This window comes from Coffea eugenioides, chromosome 3, assembly GCF_003713205.1.
Source record: "Coffea eugenioides isolate CCC68of chromosome 3, Ceug_1.0, whole genome shotgun sequence".
NCBI lineage: Eukaryota > Viridiplantae > Streptophyta > Magnoliopsida > Gentianales > Rubiaceae > Coffea > Coffea eugenioides.
Genome location: NC_040037.1, coordinates 46,637,735 through 46,661,993, shown reverse-complemented (window position 1 = coordinate 46,661,993; position 24,259 = coordinate 46,637,735). Strand labels below are relative to the sequence as shown.

The following is a 24,259-nucleotide window of genomic DNA, read 5'->3' as shown; positions in this document are numbered from 1 at the left end:
CCTTGAAACTTGCCTCCAAGTACTATGGTCCCTTCCCTGTCATTGCTCGCATTGGGGAAGTAGCTTACCGACTGGAATTGCCACAGGGATCCCGAATTCATCCAGTGTTCCACATTTCGATGCTTAAAAAGAAGGTAGGAGGTTCTCAGGAGGTCATGCCTGCACTACCATTGGTTGGTCCTGATGATCAAATTCAGGTTGCTCCGGAAATGGTTCTCAAACGAAGGGCTATTCTGCGAAATCAATTACCTGTGTCACAGGTTCTGATCAAGTGGATTAACCTGGGGTTCGAGGAAGCCACCTGGGAGGATCTTGACTTCATCAAGAACCAGTTTCCAGAATTCCATCCTTGAGGACAAGAATGCGCTAAAGGGAAGGGTATTGTTGTCAGGAACACTAGGTAATGCGTCGTAGCTTTGGGGAATGCGGAGTCGTTTTGAAGGCAGCTCAGACTTCTGGCACATACGGTGTCGTTGCACTTAAGAAGTTAGTTGGGAATTCTGTTGCAGTTTGTTATAGTTAGTTGCATGGTTAGTTGTCAGCTTCAGTCACGTTGCATGGAGGTGTAGGAAATTTCTATAAATAGCCAAGTATAGGAAAGGCTTGGCAGACAGGATTCATTACAGAAATATTCTCAATAAGATTTCCCTTACTTCCCTCATTTTCTCTCAATTCATGTTCCCCCCTTCCTATTTCCCTCTTATTATTTCTTCTTCTGAGAAATTATCAGGTTAAATCCTGACACTCGAGCTCAGAATATTAAGCTCATTAACTCGCGAGCCGGCTCGCGAGCTTGAGTATATATATATATATATATATATATATATTTTATTTAATAATAAAATTACATATATTATATTTATTTTTTTATTTTTTTATTTTCATAGTAAAATTACGTATAAATCCTTAATATTTTATTATTTATTAAGAAAAAAATATTATTTTATTTATTTTTTTAAAAATAAAATAATTATTTTTTATTTTTTTCGAGCTCGAGCTCCAAAATTGCCGGCTCGTCGAGCTCGAGCTCGAGCTTGGTAAAATTTATTAAAGGCTCGGCTCGATTAGCTCAAAATTCGACTCGACTCGACTCGTTTGCAGCCCTAATTACAAGTGGCTATTCTGTAACTAACTCTCCAATTACTGCAATTAAGTGGAATGTACTCCCTATGCACAAACCACTGGGCCTTTGGCTCAATGGCAACCTCCTACTTGCCTCCCACCAAAAATGCCACATTTCAGTGGCTTGTCTCCAAAAAATTCAGGCGGGTGTGCTGTGCACCTGTCTGGTCCGATGGTGGTTCAGTCCCCTCCGGCTTATCTCTGGGCCTCCTTAGGCCCGCCCCCTTCCCCTTAGTGTAGGATAGATTAGGTTTATCGTCTTTGGAAAAAAAAAAAAAAAAAGAGTACTCCCTATGCACGAAACGACATCATTTCATTTATAGTTCATGACAGAGGGCTGGAATGGGTGGGGATCGGAGAGGGAGCATGGGTGCATACATATAGAGTATGGCCTGGAGAGTAGGGGTGGGCACGGGTCGGGTACCCGCCCCTAACATGATTTGGCTGACTCGACCTTAATATATCGGATCAGCTATTTTGTGACCCTAACCCGCTCCTAATATCTTCGGATACCCGCTATCCGGGTACCCGAACAAAAGGGGCGGGTCATAGGGTACCCGCCTCTGACCCGCCCCTAAAAAAAGACTATTTTTTAATAAAAAAAATTATTATTCACTTAATATCAACATGTTTTTAAATAAAAAAATATGCTTTTTCAATTAATATTGGTAAAAATATTATAATTAAAGTTCATACATCACCATTCTCACACATTTCTAATATCAAATTGATCTCATAAATTTAGTACATATTAGAATTATAATATCTAATGGACAAAACGAAATTTCATAATAATTTTGAGTACATCACCATTCTTACACATTTCATACTTCTACAACACAATAAACATAAAGATAATAAGTATTTGGTAACTTTCCCAACTTCCTTAAGGATATTATGGTATAAGATTGCATTCTAAATAAATCGATTGTGAAATCAAGTTCGGAAAAGAATTGAATAGAACTAATTATTTTTGGAAAAAATATAACCAAACTAACCTTAAAAAAAAGTCTTTCCCAACTTCTTTACATCTTTGGAATGGACCTTATGGTACTAAAGATGGTGAAAAAGAAAAATAAATTTCTTACACTAAATAAAAGAGACATAATTGCAATAAAATAAATCAAATAAATAAATAAAAGACAAAAATATTTTAATTATCTAACTAACAGAAAATTGAAACTCCAAACACAAATCTTTGATTGAATTGATGCAAGATTTGCAGGAAAGATCGATGGAGGTAGAATAAAAATAAAAAGGATGAACAATTTTTATAATAGAGTTTCACAAACTTTTGTTCATTTTGTTCATGTTTCACCGACAATATTCACTTTCTTCAAACAAGATGAGAAGAGTGGATCATACAGGATTAGAATATGAGGTTGCGAGCCACTTCACTTACATTTAGAATTAAAAATTACAAAGTTATAAAATGATCCCTAATTTTTTAATATTTATAAAATATACCCTGCGGGTCGGGTACCTGCGGGTTTTTATTTTTCTGATCTGTATCCGTGCCCGATTTTTTGGGTACCCGACCCTCATCTGCTTCGCTAAGAAAAATCGGATCGGATATCCTATTTTTCGGATCGAATCAGATCAGGTTCAGCGGGTTTTTGGGTCAGTGGGTTTTTTTGCCCACCCCTACTGGAGAGTGTCCCACTTATTTTTTTCCTTTTTCTAATCTTAGGGAACTTCAAGTCGGACAAAAGGAAAAAAGAAAAGAAATGGAGTTATGATTTGAATTAGGGATTTCACGATCATCTATCTAATATCTCTCTATTAACTAAATTGGGTTTTCAGGATGTTCCTTTTCTTCCATTGATACGTAGTTCTACAAACCAATATTGTTGATGTATAGTTTGATTAAAAAAATAGAATGATTTGCAATATTCTAATTGACTCGAACAAAAAAAAAAAATTAGAGGATTATAAGACATTAGAAATGAAATAAGAGATTAGGTTTATTTGTATTTCACAAATCTAATGTCCAGGAAGTGTCGACATCATTTTTGTTCTTTAAATGTATTCAAAGAAACTTTTACGCGGTTAAAATGCCTATTACATTAGTTTGGGGCTAAAGTGTAACTAAAATGGATTCAAGAAGGTAATGTGGAAGTAACTAATTCAGGAGCTTAAGATAAAATAATGACTACAAAATATTTCTCTTCTAAACAAAAAAGGGAAAAGTGACATGAATGCTAGGGGAAAAATAAGTCTATGTGGTTGTGCTCGTAAAAATGTTTTTGTTGGCAAAATCAATGTGCAATCTTATATGTATGTGTGTAAATTCTACATATGTGGAAGTAGATTTTCTAGCTAAGGTCAATTAAATTAATTGAAAAAAAATTAATGGATCAAATTGTCGCTTGATTTTAAAGTTCAATGATTTAATACATTCTAACTTGTCTAAAACTCACATTTGAATTGCTAGATTTTAAAAACTCATTAACGAAAAACATCCTATTCTAAATTTATTTAATGGATAGAAAAACAAATCCTGGCCTCTTATATTCTGTGAAACATAGCTTATTTAAACGACTAAGACTCTGAATGTCACTTAAATTCCCTCCTCCCAGATTATTCAGTGTATAGGTAAAATTTCAAATTTCGACACAACAATAGATTTGTTAATACTTCAATTCTGTATTGTTCAATAAAATTAATTAGATAAGAAATGTAACTTTAATTAGGAATAACAACTTGAATAATTACCTAGCGAAACAAAAATACAAACAATCTGCAACACCAAAATATGTTCTGCATATATAAGAGCAACATACCCGTGCTTGGGGTGTTTGGAATCATTGAATAGATTTATATGATGAAAATGAGTATTCAGTCAGTTAGGAGTTTTGGCATAGGATTGCTCAAGATAAATTTGCAGTTTGCAGGATGTCAGTTCCGCCGCCAGTTCGGCCATCCGTTTCAGCTGCAGACGGGATTTCTGAAGGCTGCTTTCCGTACATAAATCACAGGAGAAGGCATGTCATAGATTTGCCGCGCAATTTTGAGATGCTAAAAGATGAAGTGGATATTCTCCGTGAACGTTGGAAGGACGTCGATGACTGTATAAGTCGTCAATCAGCAACCAGACAGAAAAACGATAATTATGCAGCTCGTCATAACACCTTACGTCGGATATTGAAATATTACCAAGAGAACATCGTCAACAGATGCAAAAAGCTAGTTGGACTTGAATCAGGTGCAAACGGAGAAGCTGGAAACCAAATCCAGTTCCATGAATTGTCAGCCGCTTCCATAGGTCGGAAGAACAAATTTTATACCCCAACATTCTACAAACTTGCAAGGCTGGATAGAGATGTTCTCAAGTTCATGACTGAAGTCACTAATCTCGAAAATAAGATTACACTTGAGCTTGTTACTAGTCAGATAAATCCAGAAATTGTTGTAAGACAGAGTGCTCAAGAACTAACTCATGTGCCTTCACATCAAGCGGTCCTTGAGAGCCTGGAGCACTGTTTATTTTACCCAGGCTGCAAGAGGATTATCATCCGCGGAGAACCACAAGTTGGAAAAACAAATATTTTGAGAAACTTGAATAACAGTTTGGTTCGATGCGCTCCCGCCCTGGAATTGGACTACGTCATTTGGGTGAACTTTCCGACTAATTTGCCCAAGCCAGAGGACATCATCACTGACATACAAGAGAAAATTATTCAGCGTCTGGACTTAACTGGGCAGAATAGTGCAAGTGGGAAAAAAGGACTAATATCTAGAGCACTACGTAGGAAATCATATTTGCTGCTTTTTGATGGGTTCTCTTCATCAATTGAGCTTGAGGACGTAGGAATCTCTGAAGAACACACGCATGGGAAAGTAATCATTGAAGCTAGAGATCCATATCTCCTGGGGAATTTTCCATTCGACAAAGAATTCAAATTAGAGAGGTTAACACACCATGATTCGAGGAAATTGTTTGATAAGATCATTGATGATGAAACATTTTGTGAACAAAACACAGTTCTAGCTGACTTGATTGTTAAGGAGCTAGGTGGGCTTCCAGGGGTAATCGCATCTATAGCAGGACAGCTGAAAATTAATAAACGAGTACAATACTGGGAAGGTGTGATTCAAAGATTGACCGCAGATATTTGGGACAATAATCTTCTGGGCTTGGCAGGTTTGGCAGGGGTAAAATTGGCTTTTGATACAGCTTATAGCAAATTGAAAGAGAATGACCGAAAGTGTATACATTATGCAGCATTGTTTCCAAAAGAGTTCACAATTCCCATTGATATTTTGGTCGAATGTTGGAAAGCTGAAGAGTTTCTATGGTGTCCTATTCCTACATTCTCTCATGCACGAAGAGAAGGAGAGTGTGTACTCAACCAGATGACAGAGCTTAATCTCTTGGAGAGGTGTTCTGAGCACCATGTCAAGATGCCGATAATCTATAGGAGACTTGCACTTGAAACACCTTTCCCTGGGGAGAAAAGCGCAACATCCTTTGTCAGGTCGGGTCCAGAGATAGACGGACACCTAAAAGATCAAGAATGGGAGATGGCCAGAAGGGTATCTTTGATACGAAGCCAATTAGAGGAATTACCTGCGAGCCCAAAATGTGAGGGCATATCAACACTGTTTCTGCAACTTAACCCAAACTTGAGAATCATTGAGGAACTGTTCTTCACAAGGATGCAGAACCTTCGAGTTTTGGACCTCCACAGCACAGGAATAAAATTGTTGCCTCCTTCTATTGGTCACTTGACATCACTCCGGAGTTTATACCTCAACAATTGCTGTGACTTAACCGTGCTTCCACCTGAAATAGTGGAACTCAAGACACTCGAAGTTCTTGATATTCGAGGCACCTCAATCCATTGTTTGCCTGAAGAGATCAGCAGTTTGTTTGGCCTAAGGTGCTTGAGGTTTTCATTTGTCCTTGAAGCGTGCAATCCCAATCCGGAGCCAGAACGGTCATGGCTGATATTTTCCCCTGGAACAACTGACATGCTTAAGAAGCTCGAGGAGTTGACTATTGTCTTAGTAAATGGAAGCAATGATGGCATTGTTGATCGAATAAAAGCAGAGGTACTTGCATTTAAGAACAAAATTAATCAGTTTAGCTTAATTCATCATAGGCCATCCCAATTACTGGACCAAGGGAATCTCGTTCAACTGAGGGGAAAAGGAATAAACCTTCCGAATCCAAGTGTTCCGCCAAGTCATGTTCATGATCCAACAACCGAAGCCAGTCTCCGAAGTCAGACCAACGAGGTAACCCTTTTCCTACGTGATCCGTTGCACCTTTTTAAACACCAAAAGGGGGCAAAACTAGTTATCCTACAATGGAAATGTTTCTTTATTTTTTCAAGGTATAATTTCATAAACTTCCCCTTAGGTTTCTGACAGTTTCATTTGATCCAGCAAACTTTGAAAAATCTCACTTGTCTCTCATATTTTAAAATTTTTGTAATATTTGAAATCCATTTCAAAATATAATATTGAAAAACTCATTATAGGAGAGAGAATACAATTTCATTCCAAATTCGCCCTTTTCTTGTGATTTCTTAATTGTCACAACACCCTAAATTTATCTTTTAATTTTTGTAAATTGATCGATGTAATTCTTTAATGAAAATTTAAAAGTTGATAATAAGATAAAAAAAACTCTTTATTCCTCTGTCCCATTAAAAGTATCATACTTTTTATTTTGGAATGTTTCAAAATATTTGTTTTGTTGAGAAAGCCAAAGCATCTTTTAATCTCTTTTTTCAATATACCCCTTCCTTCTAATCATATACATGTTACCATTTAAATTCAAAATTTGAATTTGTGGTGGTAAAATTGGGAAAAAAACATAAATATCGCAATAAAACCACTATTCTTAAAAAATTGAATTTTCAAAATAAGACCAAATAATTGGGACAGAGGGAGTAATAGTTTTTGTATCATTGGTTTGGACAAAAAAATTTTGGTTACCTACACTTATGAATGATTTACAATACTCTTATATATGATTTTTAGCATCTTGTATTTTTTAGCTTTGAAGCTATTAATTTGGACAGAAAAGTTAGAAAATTCAAGAAAATATATATGATTTATAAAACATCTTAAACTAACCCAAAAACGCTTTTAGTAAAGAAAATATTATCTTTTAATTTGTGAAAACTTCAAAACTTTCAAATATTAACTGTTGATATTATAAAAAAAAACTATATTTTGTTCAATTAGAGTAAACCTCCATACTTTTTATTTTATTTTTCCTTCATTATTAATATGCACACATTTTTGTAGTAAAATGTAAGACAATCAAAGGGCAAATTTGTAATATACCTACTCTCCCCAAATGATTTTTAATATTATATTTTAAAATGGGTTGTAAATTATACAAAAAGCTAAAATAGTATGGGAGACAAGTGATATTTTTCAAAGTTTAAGGGTGCCAAGTGAAACAGTTAGAAACCTTAGGAGAAGTTTCTGAAATTATCCTTTTTTAATTGGTTTCATACGTGAAAATCTGCTTATTTAGTATTCCTCCCAAAATATTCTTTAAAAAAATCATTCTTTTCAAGGTTGACCTTTTATTTAGGGTGAGTTTGATAATACTAAAATTTGAAAACTAAAGTCTAAATTCTAAATCTATTAAATTATTAATTACAAAATATCATACATTTGAATATATATACATATATATATATATATTACATTAAGTGATAAGTGAATAGTTAATCACTTATGTTTTAGAGCAAATTTTACTTAAGAAATTCATTATTGCTTAATAATTTAGATGTTCGATTTTTGGTTTATCTAATGCTCTAAACATGTTAAGATCTAAATATATTAAGTACTGAATTGGGTTATCAAACTGATAATATTTAAGTATCTCTTAGTGATGTTAAATTCATATAAAGTAAAGGTAATTAAAATAAATTATTTCTTATTCCCCAGAACTAAGAATACTATAAATTGTTTCTTCAATTTTCATATTGTATATTGGAAAAGGGTAATGTCCTCCCATGTTAACATTACCTCCTCAAATTTTGTATGGGGAAAAGTACAACAATCTTTCCTCCAATTTGTTAAAAAAATGAAGATCTCGCTTCAAGATTTAAGAATAACTAAAAAATCTCCACCCTAATTTGTACTTAAACAAAATTACAAATCTTCCTTGGTGTAACCTTATCAATGGAATTTAACAACATCTCACAATATCTCCATCTGTTTTCCGAAATATTCTTTGCAGTGATAGCAAAACAACAGACACTAGCACTTTGTCTTTAAAAATTTATTGGATTACCCATTGCATTTTGTATTAAATTGCCCATAATTCTAAGCTTAGGCATGTACATGTAGATTTACGGATGAACAAGTACCATGTTAATGGGGGCAGGGATGGGTTGGGTGGTATAGGCGGAGGGATGGGTTGGATGATATAGAGGAAGAGAATGTAAGTAAGAGGTCCTAAGTTTGAGACCTCCCACCCACTTACACTAAAAAAATGGTACTATGTTAAACTTACACAAGGCAACTTCTAATATTTTTTGTTGTAGAAAAATGGTTTGGGTTTACTATAATCTAAAGAAACAATTACTCTAATTACTAAGAGGAAAATTTTGTATTATTTCATTTAACTTTGAATTGTATTTTGGCCTTGAGAACTATTTTGGTCTACCCTGTCTCATGTTTGGCCATGCTTTTTCGAAGTAACAATCAACTGATTTCAGTCAGATTCTCTAATGCATTACAAGAGCATAAGAGGCACAGATGTTTTGGTAAACCAAAAAATAGGAAAGATGACCTAAGGGGAAAAAAATAATAATGAGAGACTAGGGAATAAAAAACAAAAGTAATAAAGAAAAAATAAAGTCTGGAGTAAATCTGTTCACATGCACTTGCTATTGATGATGATGGATAGAGAACACATGAACGGAGGTCTTTGTTATTATGAAATTTCGGGATTGGTCTCTAATGTTTCTCAAAACTAAAAGGGAGTTTAGTATTATTTACCCTTTTGTTTTTTTTTCCCAATGAAAACAACATATTATATTGCATAATAACAAGGTATACATAATCTGTTTACAGACTTGGAGCAACTGCTCCTATATCTTCCCTAGCTAATCTAGTTAACCAGAGAAGGAAGGAAACCATCCAATGAACATGATCAACTAAGTTAAGCCAAATCTTGCCAAGTTGTGGCTTACACAGTTACCTTCTCTTCTTACAGTTCCAATCTTTGCATCCTGTGTATCCTCTTCCAAAATCTTGTCCATGGCCACCTTGCAATCAGATTGTTTTTCTACATTCCTCCATCCCTCTTGCATGGCTTTAACTAGAGAGCTTTTCTGATTGCATAGGATTCTTCCACTACTAGGTCACTGCACCTTCTTTCAGCTCCTGCCCAAGCACCAATAATATCACTATTTTACTTTCTAGCCGCTATTCCCCAACTAGCTCTTCTCTTCTTCATATCTATTGTTGCATCAGTGTTAAGATTAACAACCCCTTCTTGTGGTGGTTTCCGTCTGTCATGACTTTGTGAGATTATTTCTTCTTCAGCTACATCCATTTTTTGATTAGCCACTTCATATTCCTGCCATTCTTACATGGCCTTGTTAACAATCATTCTGAACATCTTTTGTCCGAATTAAATTGTGCTTGTTTCCTCGCTTTCCAAATTTGCCATAAGATATTTGCTGTCAGCACTATACGTTCTCTCTTCCATCAATCTAATGTCATCCTCATGTTCTTGGAGAAAAATAATGTAATCATCTGGCACTGCACTTCTCCTTTCTCTAGTGGATCTTCTTAATGGCACTGGTTCTTGAAGAGGAAGAGTTTGTTCTTCTATAACAGTTTGCTCTTCGACATTGTCTTGATTTGTTGTATCATGATCAAGTTCAGGAATAGGGTCCTGAGCAAGAGCAATGACACCTGTGGGAATATTAATATATTCCTCTTTAAAGACAATGTCCCTTACTGTATTTTCTCCCCCAAACTCGACATCCTCAAAGAACCGGGCATTTCCTGTCTCAAAAATTGATTTGGCTGTGGGATCATAAAACTTGTAACCTCTGGATCTTTCAGAATATCCAATAAAATAACAACTAATCGTTCTTGAGTCCAGTTTCTTTTCATTAGGCCTGTAAGGCCTTGCCTCAGCTGGACACCCCCAAACATGCATATGCTTTAAACTGGGTTTTTTCCCTGTCCAAAGCTCATAAGGGGTTTTGATAGTTGCTTTAGTTGGAACTCTATTAAGGATATATGCTGCAGTCTTAAGTGCTTCACCCCAGAGTGACTCTGGTAAGGTAGAATGACATATCATACTCCTTATCATGTCTTTAAGTGTTCTATTTCGTCTTTCAGCTACACCATTCATAGTGGGTGAATCTGACATAATGTACTGTGGGACGATACCACATTCCTCTAGGTATTTTGTAAATGGTTCTGGACGTTGTTTACTTGAACCGTCATATCTACCATAGTACTCACCCCCACGGTCAGATCTGACGTTTTAATTCTTTTGTTGAGTTGATTCTCAACTTCAGCCTTAAAATTTTTGAACACATCCAGTGACTGTGACTTTTCAGAAATGAGATATATGTAGTCATATCTTGAAAAATCGTCTATGAACGTTATAAAATATTGTTGACCATTCTAAGCAGATGTAGAAAATGGCCCACAAATATCTGTATGTATAAGTTCTAAAACGTCTGAAGACCTATTGGTTTCGAATTTCCTTTGATTGGTTTGTTTTCCCTTTATACAGTTAATGCAATCATAAAATCTGTAAAGTTTAAGGGTCGAGAATTTCATTTGACACAAGTCTTTCCATTCTCCGCTTGGAGATATGTCCAATCTCTTGTGCCATAATGCGGCTGAATTCTCATTGGTTAATTTCTCTTTACTCCTCTAGTACTCAAATGCAGAGATTCATTAAATGAGACAATCGTATCAATTAAATATAGATTATCGTAATGCATTAAAGAACCAGAACCAACCAATTTTGAATCATGAAACAATTCAAATTTTTCATTTCCAAATGAACAAAAATAACCAAATTTGTCCAAAGCAGAAATAGAAATTAAATTCCGTCTAAAAGACGGTACAACAAATGTCTCATAGAGATCCAAATAAAATCTGATTTTTAACAATAATCTAAAAACTCTAATTGCCTCAACTTGAACTGTTTTGCCATCGCCCACGTAGATATATCTTTCATTATCATTAGGCTTTCGGCAATTCAGGCAACCCTGCATAGACACACTGATGTGAGTTGTTGCACCAGAATCTAACCACCACGTGTGTCTAGGTACCGAAGTTAAATTAACCTCAGAACAAACCAAATTAAGAAGCATACCTTTCTTAGCACGCCAAGCGTGATAGTTGGTGCAATGCTTCTTTTGATGCCCTTCAGCTCCACAGAAGAAACAACTATTCTTTCCCTGATCATTTGATTTCTTTTGTTGTTTCTTTTGTGGCGCTGTACCTGCAGCTCCTTTTTCTTTCTTTCTCTTAAGTCCCTTACTTTTATTATTAGTGGTTGACATCAGATGGGCACTTTCTGTCTGCTCTTGTTTCAACCTTTCCTCTTCCTCTACACAGTGTGAGATGAGTTCATTTAGAGACCAAGTCTTCTTTTGACAGTTGTAACTCACCTTAAACTGGCTAAACTGTGTAGAAAGAGATATTAAAATCAAATGCACTAGTAACTCTTCAGAGAGTTTCAACTTAAGTGCATTTAATTTCGAAACAAGATGAGACATCTCCATGATGTACTCTCTGATATTGCCTTTACCACTATATTTCATTGAAACTAGGCGTGTCAAGAGCGTACTAACTTCAGCCTTTTCGTTCTTGACAAACCTTTTTTCAATGTCTTGAAGGAACTCTTTAGCGGTTACAGTCGTTTATGACATTGTTCCCCTGAATGCTTCTGGAACGGCCTTTTTAATGATCATCAGACACAAACGATTTGATCTCTCCCACCTCTCATTATTTCTCTTTTCATCAGAGGTACTCTGATCTGTAAGAGGTGTGGGAGAATCAATCCTTAACGCAAGGTCGAGATCCATTACTCCAAGTACTATCAAGAGATTTTCTTTCCAGGACTTGAAATTTGTGTCATTCAACATAGGAATATTATTGATGTTGGAAGTGATATTTGTAAGATCATTCGCAACTGAACAGAAAACATAATATAATTAAAACTATGCTCACATAAATCAGAATAATAATAAATTTAAATAAAGGTAACTCCATCGCAAGATATCGATATTCCATTAATATTTTGTCTTTGGACAAAAATATTAATTTCTAAGTGATATCTTGGTGCAGTAATAAATACTAATAATAATAACATGTTGAAAAATAAATTTTCCTTTGGGCCAATTTATAAATCACATGTAAAATCCAAATAATTATCACTTATTTATTACCACAAGTGCACATGTAATTTTATTAAATATGGACCTTCCTTTGGGCCGATCAATATTCATAAAATTACAAGTACTCAACTAGTTATATTTTAAAATAAATTAATTTTTATAATAGAGGTCACTTTGGTGGCATATTATTTCAATTAATTTATTCCAAAATATATATATAATCATACCAATATTCAAATTTAAAATTATACAAATTAAATAAAATTTTGATCAAAGTCAACTTTAGTTAACTCTGATCAAACAATCAATTGGATCAAAACTTATTGGACCAAAGGTCCATATCCATAATTTGACCCAATTTATTATTCAAACCCAATTTTTTTTTTTGAAATCCATAAATACTTTATAAAATTATATATATGGTGAGCCAAACATATGGACTTTGTAGGGCTTAAATATCTTATTAACTTTATTAGGGTTCACTTAAATTAAAGAAACTCTAATTTTCTTAACATAAAAATATATGTATATCCTCTTATATACTAAAACAAGTCAAAAGGAAAATACAAATCACGGCACAATCAATGCAAGAAATTGTGTACCCGAAACTTAAAACATAGATAACCATGTTAATAATTTATTTGAGAAACTCTCGGCTATTTAAGAGCACAGAAACAGTTACTGGATTGCATCATACTTTGATAGCTTAATCATTAACAGTGGAGGAAAAGACAAACCACTTCCCGATCCCAGAAAACAAGAGGATTGCGGGTCCTACGTAAATCATCACTTGATTTACCAATTTGTGAACATTAGATTGAAAGCCGTGTGTGAAGACTTATGTAATCAAAACCATTGAGTTGTTTGACCGAAGACCAAAAGTCTATTGTTAAAAAAAAAAGACCAGAACCGAGTCAAAAAGGAAAAACTTTATGCAACAACAACTCCATTGTTAATTACTTATGGGGCCCATCATCTATAATACATATTATGCTTTAAGGAATCAAAAAAGTACTCTGGCCGTTTGGTCTCTTAACCTTGTGCTTTTACAATTTATGGAACCTGGAGCTTTGGTCAACGGAAAATAACATACAAACAATCGACTGGCAACCGAAAATTTAAACACATAACAATCATGTATTTAATCGCATCAGAGTCCGCAGCCAGTAGTTATGAAAACATAACCAATAGTAATAAAACTATGAAATACTAACACAAGATTATTTCCTAATAATCAACCATATGGGCTCTGATACCACTTGTTAGGGTGATTATCTAAATTTAACCATTGGTGAAAACCATTACCTTTAAACCCAAAATCTATATGGCGATTATTAAGAAATAAATTAACTATAAAATAGCGGAAGCGTACCTGAATCCATATTGATAAATTTGACACTTGAATCCCTAGAGATTTTGGTGGCCTTCCAGGTTGATGAGAGACCTTTAGTTTCTCTCTGGTATCTTTTCCTGACTATGGGATATCAGGGAAGAGCTATTTTGTGGTATTAGAAAATACGACAACTAAAACGATACCTGTGATCTGGAGACCATAACCCTATTTATAGGTAACATTCCTGTTACCTTTTGGAACCCTATTTCCGCCTATCATAGAAATAGGAGCCCATAAGTCTCTACACATTAAAGGCCCACACCCTATTAGATACATTAATCCCAAACTATATTTGATCACTTTAATTGGGTTTAACCTTAATTGACAGCTTGCAATACATAATTATTCACATATAAGTCCAATGTTGGATTAAGGATCCAACAGTCAGCACTATACGTTCTCTCCCTTCCCTCCTTTGCTGAGCTTCCATTAGGGTATTCCACCACAGCCAGAAATTATGTCAATGCCATCCCATTTAATAGGTGCAGCTTTTCAAATCATTTCGGCTTGCTGAAAAAAGAAAAACATGTGCTCCAATGTTTCAGTTCCTTCCCCACAGCATAAACACTTTTCCTCCCCTCTCGCAATTCTGCTTTTAATCACTTCATTTACTGGCAAAATCCTGTGCAAACATTTCCAAATAAAGTGATTTAGTTTATGCTTCATATTTAAGCTCCAAATAAGCTTCCAAGCCTGGGATTTCTACTCATTCCTACTAACACTCACTTTGCTGTTGCCTATTTCTCCTCTCTTTTTGTAGCTCCTTTGCTAATATATCTTGTCTTCATAGTATACTCTTGACGAAAAGAAAGGCCAAACCAATCTGTCATTGCTGTCACACATGCTGATAGGAATGTTTCTGATTTTCCTGCAATTAAATATTGACCTTATTAAATCCATTTTCCGCTCTCCATCCTGTATCTGCTCATTTACTCCAGTATTGGACAGTCAGGCGGCTTTACTATTGTAACGAATCCTTTTTCCCTATCAGGTGTTGATAAGTGTGCATTTTGAGTATTTTAAGTGTGTTTTATTATTTAGTTTTGGTATGTTTTAATCATTTTTATAACTAAATGACTAGGTTAAAAGTAAAGTTTGTATTTTATGGTTCATGTGTAAAAAAATGCATTTCCATGGATTAAAGTAGTGAAAACTCCAAGTTTTTGTAGGTTTAAGGATTCAATCATCAAATGGAATGAATTGAGAAGATATTTGGATGATTATTAGTGATTTAAAATAAATATGAAGCACAAAATGTTCAAAGTAAGAAATGCAATCAAGTGCAATAGAAGTGAAGTTTGACAACTTCAATACCTTTTGGTATTTCAGGTATATCTCAAGTTATATGGATCAAATTGAGATAATTTTTAAACACTTTGAAGTTAAGACACAGCTCTACACTTCTTATAAGACGTTGAAATCCAATTCATGAGTTTTCCTGGTCAAAATGTCAAAATACAATTGAACAAATATGCTGTCAATAGCTGAAATAGAGGATTGACCAATTAAGGATTTTTTTGGTAATTTCTGAACATACAGATATCCGAATGAGATGATTCTGGATGCATTGGAACTATAATTTTCATGTTTTGTGCAAGAACTAATTTGACTTCTATCATTGAGAAAATTGCAGTTAAACTTGATGCAAAAATAGAGCAATATTGAAGATTGGATAAAACAGTGCAAACCTACAATTAAAATGATCCACCTAGTGAAGCTAATGCTTGCATCTTTTCTAAAGTTCATGATATTCAAACTAATGGATTTCCCTTTTCTCGGGATAGGTATAATCGCTTCACTCTAGGCGGTAGGGAGTAGGAACATAATTTTGCAACCAACTATTCCTAGAGTATCTGGCCATCAAGAGAGTCTTAAGGCTCTAGTTAGGTGTAGGTCAATGAATCAAATTCCTTGGCCTACATTCTAATCCAGGATTTTTTTGGAAAAAATTTTGCCAAGATTGGTGGTGGTTCAGTCCTTTCGATTCCCCACTTGACTCCCTTGGGTCTCCCCTCCTCTAGGATAGAGTAGAGTAAGTGTAGATCAGAATCTATCGTATCTGGTAAAAAAAAAAAAGGACCATAATTTTGCACCTTAAAATTCCTTTTAGAGATAATTTTAGAAACCTATCCTGAGGTTTCTGACTATTTCACTGGCCTCCCTTTAACTTTTAAAAATTACACGACCTCTCTTAAGATTTATTATCTTATAATATCTAGATCTAACTAGTAATTAACCTAAGACCATGATGATATGAGAGAAGATATTAAGAGAGAGAAGATAACATGATTCAATTATTGTTCTCATCTACTACATTATTTAGTTAATCTAATACCAGCTTACACATCAAAGAAAAACACTAGAATTTACTGTTTATCATCAGGGATCAAATCACATAACATCAAAAAAATATTACATAATTCTATATGTTTCATTTAATGTAAGATCCAAATTACTCTTTTCAGTTACAAATCTATTGTCAAACACACTCAACAACAAATATTCAAAAAAATTGCAACCAAAACATTACAATGAGCGAACTTTCATGCCACAAAAATCTCAGCAGCTAATTTAGAGATATAAACCCGTACTAGAATGCTAGTTTGACTAAATTTTAGAATAATTTGAAGACTAAATTAAATCTTGTATAAAAGTTAGGAACCTTCAAAATAATTTACTTGGCTTAAAGTTTGGATAGCAAAATTTTTTAAATAATATTTTACTTACATCATAAATATATTTTCAAACCTATCTTTTTACATTTTTAACTACCTTTATATTTTACATACATCATATCACATTACAAAAAAATACTTTATTTATTATTTCAAATAATATTTCAAATAATACTCTGTCCAAACAATTATTTTGGAAAGATGGCAAAGAGTGGAATCTCATTCCTTGACCAGTAATTGGTGGGAGGGTAGGGCTGACAATTGTTGTGGGCCCCATCCCGCCCCTCAGTCTGACTCGTGCCAGTGCTAAAAATAAAATTAAGACCATCAACGCTTCCTTAAGCATGAAACTAGTACAGATTGAACTTTGTTAATCCAAAGTACATAATCTACAAGCTGTGTCACTTAGCTAGAAATCACAAATTGTATGACGCAACTTTACTGTCCTAGGCATTTTGGCTAAACTTACAAGCAACATGGCAAAAGTCCAATCCATGAAACTATAAATGTTCGGGAAAATCCTCGTGGCCTCAGAACCTCAAGCTGTTGATTTCTCTTGCTTAAGGAAAACAAATTGGAAAGGCATGACCCGTGGAGCTCATGCTCAGGAAAACTTTAAGATGAAATTTTTAAATTTGTATGATCTACTTATAAAATATTTTGTTTCAATAACCTATAGCAATGAAAAAGAAGTTAAATGATGGTTGCAGTTAATATTCAAATAATCTCAACAATTAGCACAATGAATATACCTAAAATACTTTTTATAATTAATCTTATCTTCCAAAAAATCTAATATCTGAAGTATTTCTAATGCTGCGTAATGGCCACCCATTTGACAGTCCCATATATTTTTACTTTATTATTTTAGGCTACTAGTTTTACTATAAACAAAGTGAACTCTATGCATGTCTAATAACCTTTGCGGAGGAAAATTTGAATTTACCATTTGCATTAATATTATGGTTGATTTAAAATATAGGGTTAAAACTTTATAGTTATAATATGTTATAACTCTTGGTCATTCAAGTATTCATTTGTTCCTTTACTTGATTAGTTGATTTACCCCGTGGGTGTTTTAATTGCTTTTAATTTGCTTTTAACTACATTCTTTGTTAGTGGTGTATGGCATGTTAAATTAGGTATATTGAAATTACCCCTTTCATTGTGGTCACTTCGGGTTTGGATTTGTTGGATTTGTTATTTATGGGGATTTGAAGTTGGAATTAGGGCTATCAACGGGCCGGGTCCGGGCCGGAATTCATTATTCAGGACTCGACCCGGACCCGAATTACCATGCCGGATCCGGATCCGACCCGTTTACCCGACGGGTCTTTTATTCTATGTTCCGGATCCGGATCCGGCGGGTCCCGGATCCGGATCCGGGTCTACTCGAACAAATTTACCAAAATTTATAATTTCTAATAAAAATGAGAAAAAAATATATTTGTAAACTAATTTCTAACTAATGCAAAGAAAAAGTCAAATAAGAAAAGAAATCAAATTAACTTTATTAAAATACATCACCCTAATCAAATTATATTGATAAATATATATTTTTTAAATTATTAATTCATTTATATCCGGATCCGGGTCTAAAACGGGTCGGAATACTATATTCCGTATCCGACCCGTTTTTTGTTTGACAAAACGGATCCGGATCCGGATCCGGGAAACGGAATTAAATCTCTACCCATACCCGCAAAAATTTCACGGATCCGGTCCGGATCCGGGTCTAGACCCGACCCGTTGACAGGCCTAGTTGGAATGTTCATGTTTCTTAAAGTTTATTTATCTGGAGTTCACGTGGTGGTTATTAGTTTTGGAATTGTCTTAGGAGCTAAATACATTGCTGGGCAATGTTTTAAAATCTGGACCATTAATTGAACCAGTGAAGTGATCGGATCGAGGTTCAACTAGTTGGACTGGTTCAATCCCGATTCAATATATATATATATATATATATATATGTAGACACATACACACGCACACTCTTGTGCACAGAATGAGATATCCCACACATGATAAAAAATTAAATATTTCTAGACACATGAATTTTTAAAATTGTAAAGTCAAACAAATAAATTCATATCAATTGTACTTACTAAAAAAAATCTTAAATCGTATATAAACTACCACCATATTCTGAAATTAAACAAAGTCATTGAAACTTCTGGAATTAAACAAAATCCAATAGACCTATAAATGCTAAAACTACAACGAATATAAGAGCAATATTATCCAACTTATATGTCCAATTGTGTAAATATTAGAATTCACAAAGAATAATATAAAAACTCATATAAGTCTAGAAAACGGTCAAATTTCATTTTAGTGTGTAAGAACTAGGAATTAGGTTTAGATAATTTTAGTCAAATTTGTGAAAAAGAAAGAACCTCAGTTCACGGCTTGATCGGATTTGAATGGGTTGAATGGTATTTTATAATTTTGACTGGTTCTTGTGTCAAGTCAACATAAGTTATGAACCAGATCAGACACATGGTCGGTTTGCGGTTCAATCGATTAAACCAGCCAATCTGGTTTGGATTTGAAAACATTGATGCAAGGCTATGCCCTACATCTAAAAAAGGGTGAAAGCCATCTCTAGAATCTGTTATGTTTCTCTATTCATCTCGTATGTTTAAATTATTAGTTGACTCTTTTATATAATGAGTTTTGTCTAGCCGGTGCCCATTGGTTACTCATTAAGTACTTTAGGAAATAAGTTTTTGGAAATAAAAGATTAATTAGGGAAAATATATCAATATAAGGGATGGTAATAATTGTTAGTATATGCATATATATAGTAGGTTGGATGGAATTTAACTATGTTAAATATATAAGTTCTTACCCATATAGAATAATTTCTAAACTAAATGTCTACTTTGTTACCTTGTTTCAAATAATCTTACCTAAATAATTATCTTCTAATGACAACATGAGTAACAAGTACGAGAAAGAGTCGAGAAAGCTTAGCCAATGAAGAACAAAGTTCTTCAAGATCTTCAATTAAACTTTCAAAATGAGTTTGTTACAAGGAGATCCTCTTAGATGAACTTCTATAAGTGTTACTTTTCAAAGAGAGAAATTACTGCTACTACTACTTCTACTACTTGGAGGAACTAACTTCACTCCAATTCCTAACTGTTACTCTACTTCTTACTCTCCTACTCCTTTCCTTAAACTAGTCACAATTTCATCTTTTTGTAGCCAAACTTTGCTCTATACGCAACCAAAAAGAAATCATTTTTACCATGTGCATACAAGCAAAAGTAATGTTTCAAAAGTCAAGAAAGAAGGCTACATGATTCTTCCAAATTTGGAATGCTCAAAAGTGTTAATGAAGGTTCTTGACAAGTTAATCTATCCTCTTTTATGTCCCATCAATCTTGGTTTGTCCAACTAGTACCAATTCATCAAGAAGAATCAAGTTGCACAAGTTGGAACAGATAGAGAAACTGGACCTTGGACAAGAACTGGTTTTGACGACCAGCTTCTTCTCAACACAAATTTTCTCCAACCAGTTTCGAACTGTTCTGCCTCTAGCCCATTTTTCCAACTGTTTCTTGGTCAAGAAATGGTTTTTTTGCCCTATTTTTCAACTTTATCTTTGCATGTTTAAGGTTGTTTTTGCTTGGTTTGATGATCAAACTTCCAATGAAAATTCCACTGTTTTTTCTATGGAAGTCAATCATTCAAATAAGTGAAAGGAAACTAAAAACTTCCAACATTAAATTACATGTGCTTAAACTAACTTATATTTTCGTCCTTAATGCTATTGTTTTAAGCCAAACATGACTTAAAATCACTTGAAATACCCACAAAATATAGTGCATAAAATGCTACTACCAAGGTAGGTGAGGGGTGGGGTGGGGTGGGATGGAGGTATACTCCCCCGTCCTCCGCCCCACCCTAGCCCCTGCACCATCAACACTCGCCCTTGTTGTCATCCCTAGGTAGTCCATCTAAATGAGACTTAGGTGTTCTAGTAGATCAAATCAACAAAGCTATCATTTTAATCGCTAAGAGTCCTAAAAGGGATATTATGCCTCTAGAGATGAAAATCAAGCTATCATATGAGCTATGGTATTTTGGACTAAAATCATGTGCAAATCCTAACTTTTTACTGAATCAATTGGCATATCAGTAGATAACCAAATCGAGAACTCAAATAAAATTGAATGGCCATAGCACTGGATCCAATAGATGATGCTAACTAGAAATTGATATAATATTATATCAAAAAAGGAAATTGATATAGTAGTGATTGAATACTGATGTCATATGCCAGCCATCCATTGCATGATTATCCATTTATAAAAAAAATTCCTAGTTCCTGTCAAACAGGGTGTGCAGAATTGGCTTTAGTTACCGTAAGGAAATCAACATGATGTTAGGAAATTGGCTTAATTTCTTTTAGGTAAATTTCCTGTTTTGTGTGGAAGTAACTAGATTCCTAATTGGTTTTAGTTACTTGAAGTAGTAGTCAAGTAAAGCCCTATTTAACAGGAATTAGATGCTATTTCTATATGAGTTTAGGAAATAGTATTGGTTTCCAAATTGTTATTTGGTTTTTTGGCAGTAATGTTCCCTATAAATAGGTGGGTTGGCATACTACACACAAGAAGACACACAAGAGAGACACAAGGGCATCATGTAGCCTTATACATGGGGTGTGAGAGAGGGCTCTTGGGAGATGAGAGATGGTATACAAGGGTTGGGCTTGGGTTTAAATTGTATTCTTGTATAGGGTTTTTCTCTCATAATAAAGAACAGGTTTCTCTCCGTGGACGTAGGCCCAATGGTAGAGGCGAACCACGTTAAATATTGTGTGTCGTCTATCTTTCATACTTGTGGCTTGTTTCTCATTAAATTGTTGTGCACTTGATGTCTTAATAGTTGTTTGTTCCGCGCTTGGATCCTAACAAGTGGTATCAGAGCTTGGTTGCGAGACTGGCCTGCTCAAGGTTCGTAGTTGGATCCTAGTTAACTATTGAGATCAAGTGGATTGGTAGCTGTTACTAATTGAAAAATTTAATGAGTGGTATCCTTGCTTCAATGGCTTGGCAAAAGGCATTGATGGTGAAGCATGAAAAGTCGAAAAGTATGGAGATGCTTAACGGTGAATCTAGGCAGGTGATTCAAGGGTCAAGGAAAAGGTGGAGTCCAATGTTGATTTTGGACGTGAATCGATGGAGACTTTCTCACATCTCCAACGGTTGATATTTCATCCCGGTGGATTTTAGATTTTGGTTATGTTTTTGGGTGGTGTGGCACGTGTCCCAAAGAAACAAGGAGATCTAATTTCTATGCGCCAGAAGACTCTGACAGGTACGAGTTTTTCGTTTTAGGTGGAGTCTTGGAAACTACACGTGGCGAGATAGTCCTGAGGATGGGAAGAAGTATGGTGATTTTACCACTTGATTGCCTCAATGGTTAGGGTTAGAGAAGGGGATCCCAAATTGCAAGTGGTGGTGAGAAGAAATCCTGCAAAGGGAGATGGTGAATTGAGGCACCTTCTCACGAGTCAACTGAAGGTTGGACTCGGGTAACTACACATGTTCATTTGTCGATTGAATCAATTTGGTGTCAGGGCTGTATTGATTCAGGTATGTAGTTTGGTACCATATTATTTGGTAGTTGAAGGCAAATGGTTGCTAAAACAAATTTTCGCCAAGGTGGAGATTTGTTAGGAAATTGGCTTAATTTCTTTTAGGTAAATTTCCTATTTTGTGTGGAAGTAACTAGATTCCTAATTGGTTTTAGTTACTTGAAGTAGTAGTCAAGTAAAGCCCTATTTAACAGGAATTAGATGCTATTTCTATATGAGTTTAGGAAATAGTATTGGTTTCCAAATTGTTATTTGGTTTTTTGGCAGTAATGTTCTCTATAAATAAGTGGGTTGGTATACTACACACAAGAAGACACACAAGAGAGACACAAGGGCATCATGTAGCCTTATACATGAGGTGTGAGAGAGGGCTCTTGGGAGATGAGAGATGGTATACAAGGGTTGGGTTTGGGTTCAAGTTGTATTCTTGTATAGGGTTTTTCTCTCATAATAAAGAACAGGTTTCTCTCCGTGGACGTAGGCCCAATGGTGGAGGCGAACCACGTTAAATATTGTGTGTCGTCTATCTTTCATGCTTGTGGCTTGTTTCTCATTAAATTGTTGTGCACTTGATGTCTTAATAGTTGTTTATTCCGCGCTTGGATCCTAACAACATGACAGGTTGGAATTTTTTTTTTCAAGTGAGAGGTTTCGAATTTGGGATCTCTCACTTACACTCCCCAAATCATATCACCCAATCTATCCCTCTTACTGACAAGTCAAAATTGATTCTCTCCAAAAAGCTATGGCAGAACATAGGTCAAAATTAGCATAACAAATTATAATATTGAAAAATTTAATATGCACGACGTTGATGTGAATGCAATCAGGATTCAGGTATGTTTGAAAACCAGAAGAATTTACTCAATTGGATGAGCATGCCAATAAGCCACGAATTAACATGCTTAACATATAGAGATGCTCTAATATCACATATAAACAAATAGAAAGGTCTACTAGTCTAAGTGTAAACAGAGTTCTCTCTAACCATGATTGTGTTACCAAATTTAATCCCTTGACATCCAAGAGAATTCTAGTCTATGCGTAAGTAGAAACACACTTGTATAGATAGAGTATCACGGAGTTATTTATATGCCAGGCTATGAATGTTTCCTCAGGACTGTAAATTCATAATTGAGAATATTGCGGTATAAAGTCTTTAATATACTTGGTAATTTGATTGAAAATATCAAAATATTTTTATATACTAGTGAATCAGTCAGGATACCAGATGCAGTCATGTGGGGCACTTTGCGCCTCTAAGCATGCTACATTTGTATGATCAGCATTAATGGAAGGAGCAGAACGATGAAAATATGCAAATTGTGTATCTCAATGTTCTTTATGATTTTGACATCCATATTATTTGAAGAAGTCGACCCTGCGCTCGGTCCATCCTTAGAAAATAATTGTGAGAAGATAAGCCTAATGTCATTATGTTTTCTATCGATCGAAGGTGTTTAGCATTTCGTGGCCGTCAGTTTTGGACTTTGTTTATTTGACTGTCGTACCTGAAGGGATCCATGGAATCAATGCTTCTGTTAATTTCCATAGATTAATAATATTATCCATTTTTTTGTGGGTATTTCGAATTTTCTGGACTTTTAATTTGAAGTACTTGACAAACACATATCGACTAAAGAAACCAAAACAGTTGATATACATATGATCATGTTTTTGCTTAAACTGATTGTCACCTTTGCATTCCAGGGAGGTGCCGTTGACCGACCAATTTTCTCAGCCGGAACAAGTGCTTCAGGAATCGGAACAAGTACTTCAGGAACTGCTGGTGAAGCAGAGCAGGTCATTGAATGACTAGTCTCCTACTCCACAACAGAGTGCAACCACCATTTCACGACTGTGGCTCTGCCTCTGAGGTTAAAGAGATTTTGCCACTGTCTATGGGGAAAGCTACTAGTAAAAGGTATGGGGTTGGATAGTTGGATCCCTAATTAATGTGTGTGACTATTTCTCATAAGAATAATTCGTACGGACTTCCATACGAAACATACTAGTATTTCTAGGTGACAAGTGTGTATTTTGTGAAACTATAGAACTGCCTTGTGTAATAGATATGCAAAATTGTGCCCTCCTAGTCCTGTTT

The 24,259-nt window shown here is 34.8% G+C and overlaps 1 protein-coding gene across 1 annotated transcript; it reads left to right on the top strand.

The window, feature by feature from the left end:
- The first annotated feature begins 4,017 nt into the window (after nucleotides 1-4,017).
- LOC113766768 (disease resistance protein At4g27190-like) lies at nucleotides 4,018-23,970 on the top strand. The gene is made up of 2 exons (XM_027310923.1): nucleotides 4,018-6,363; nucleotides 23,866-23,970. Exons 1-2 carry the CDS (start codon nucleotides 4,018-4,020, stop codon nucleotides 23,968-23,970), a joined length of 2,451 nt encoding a protein of 816 aa, XP_027166724.1.
- Nucleotides 23,971-24,259: the final 289 nt, after the last annotated feature.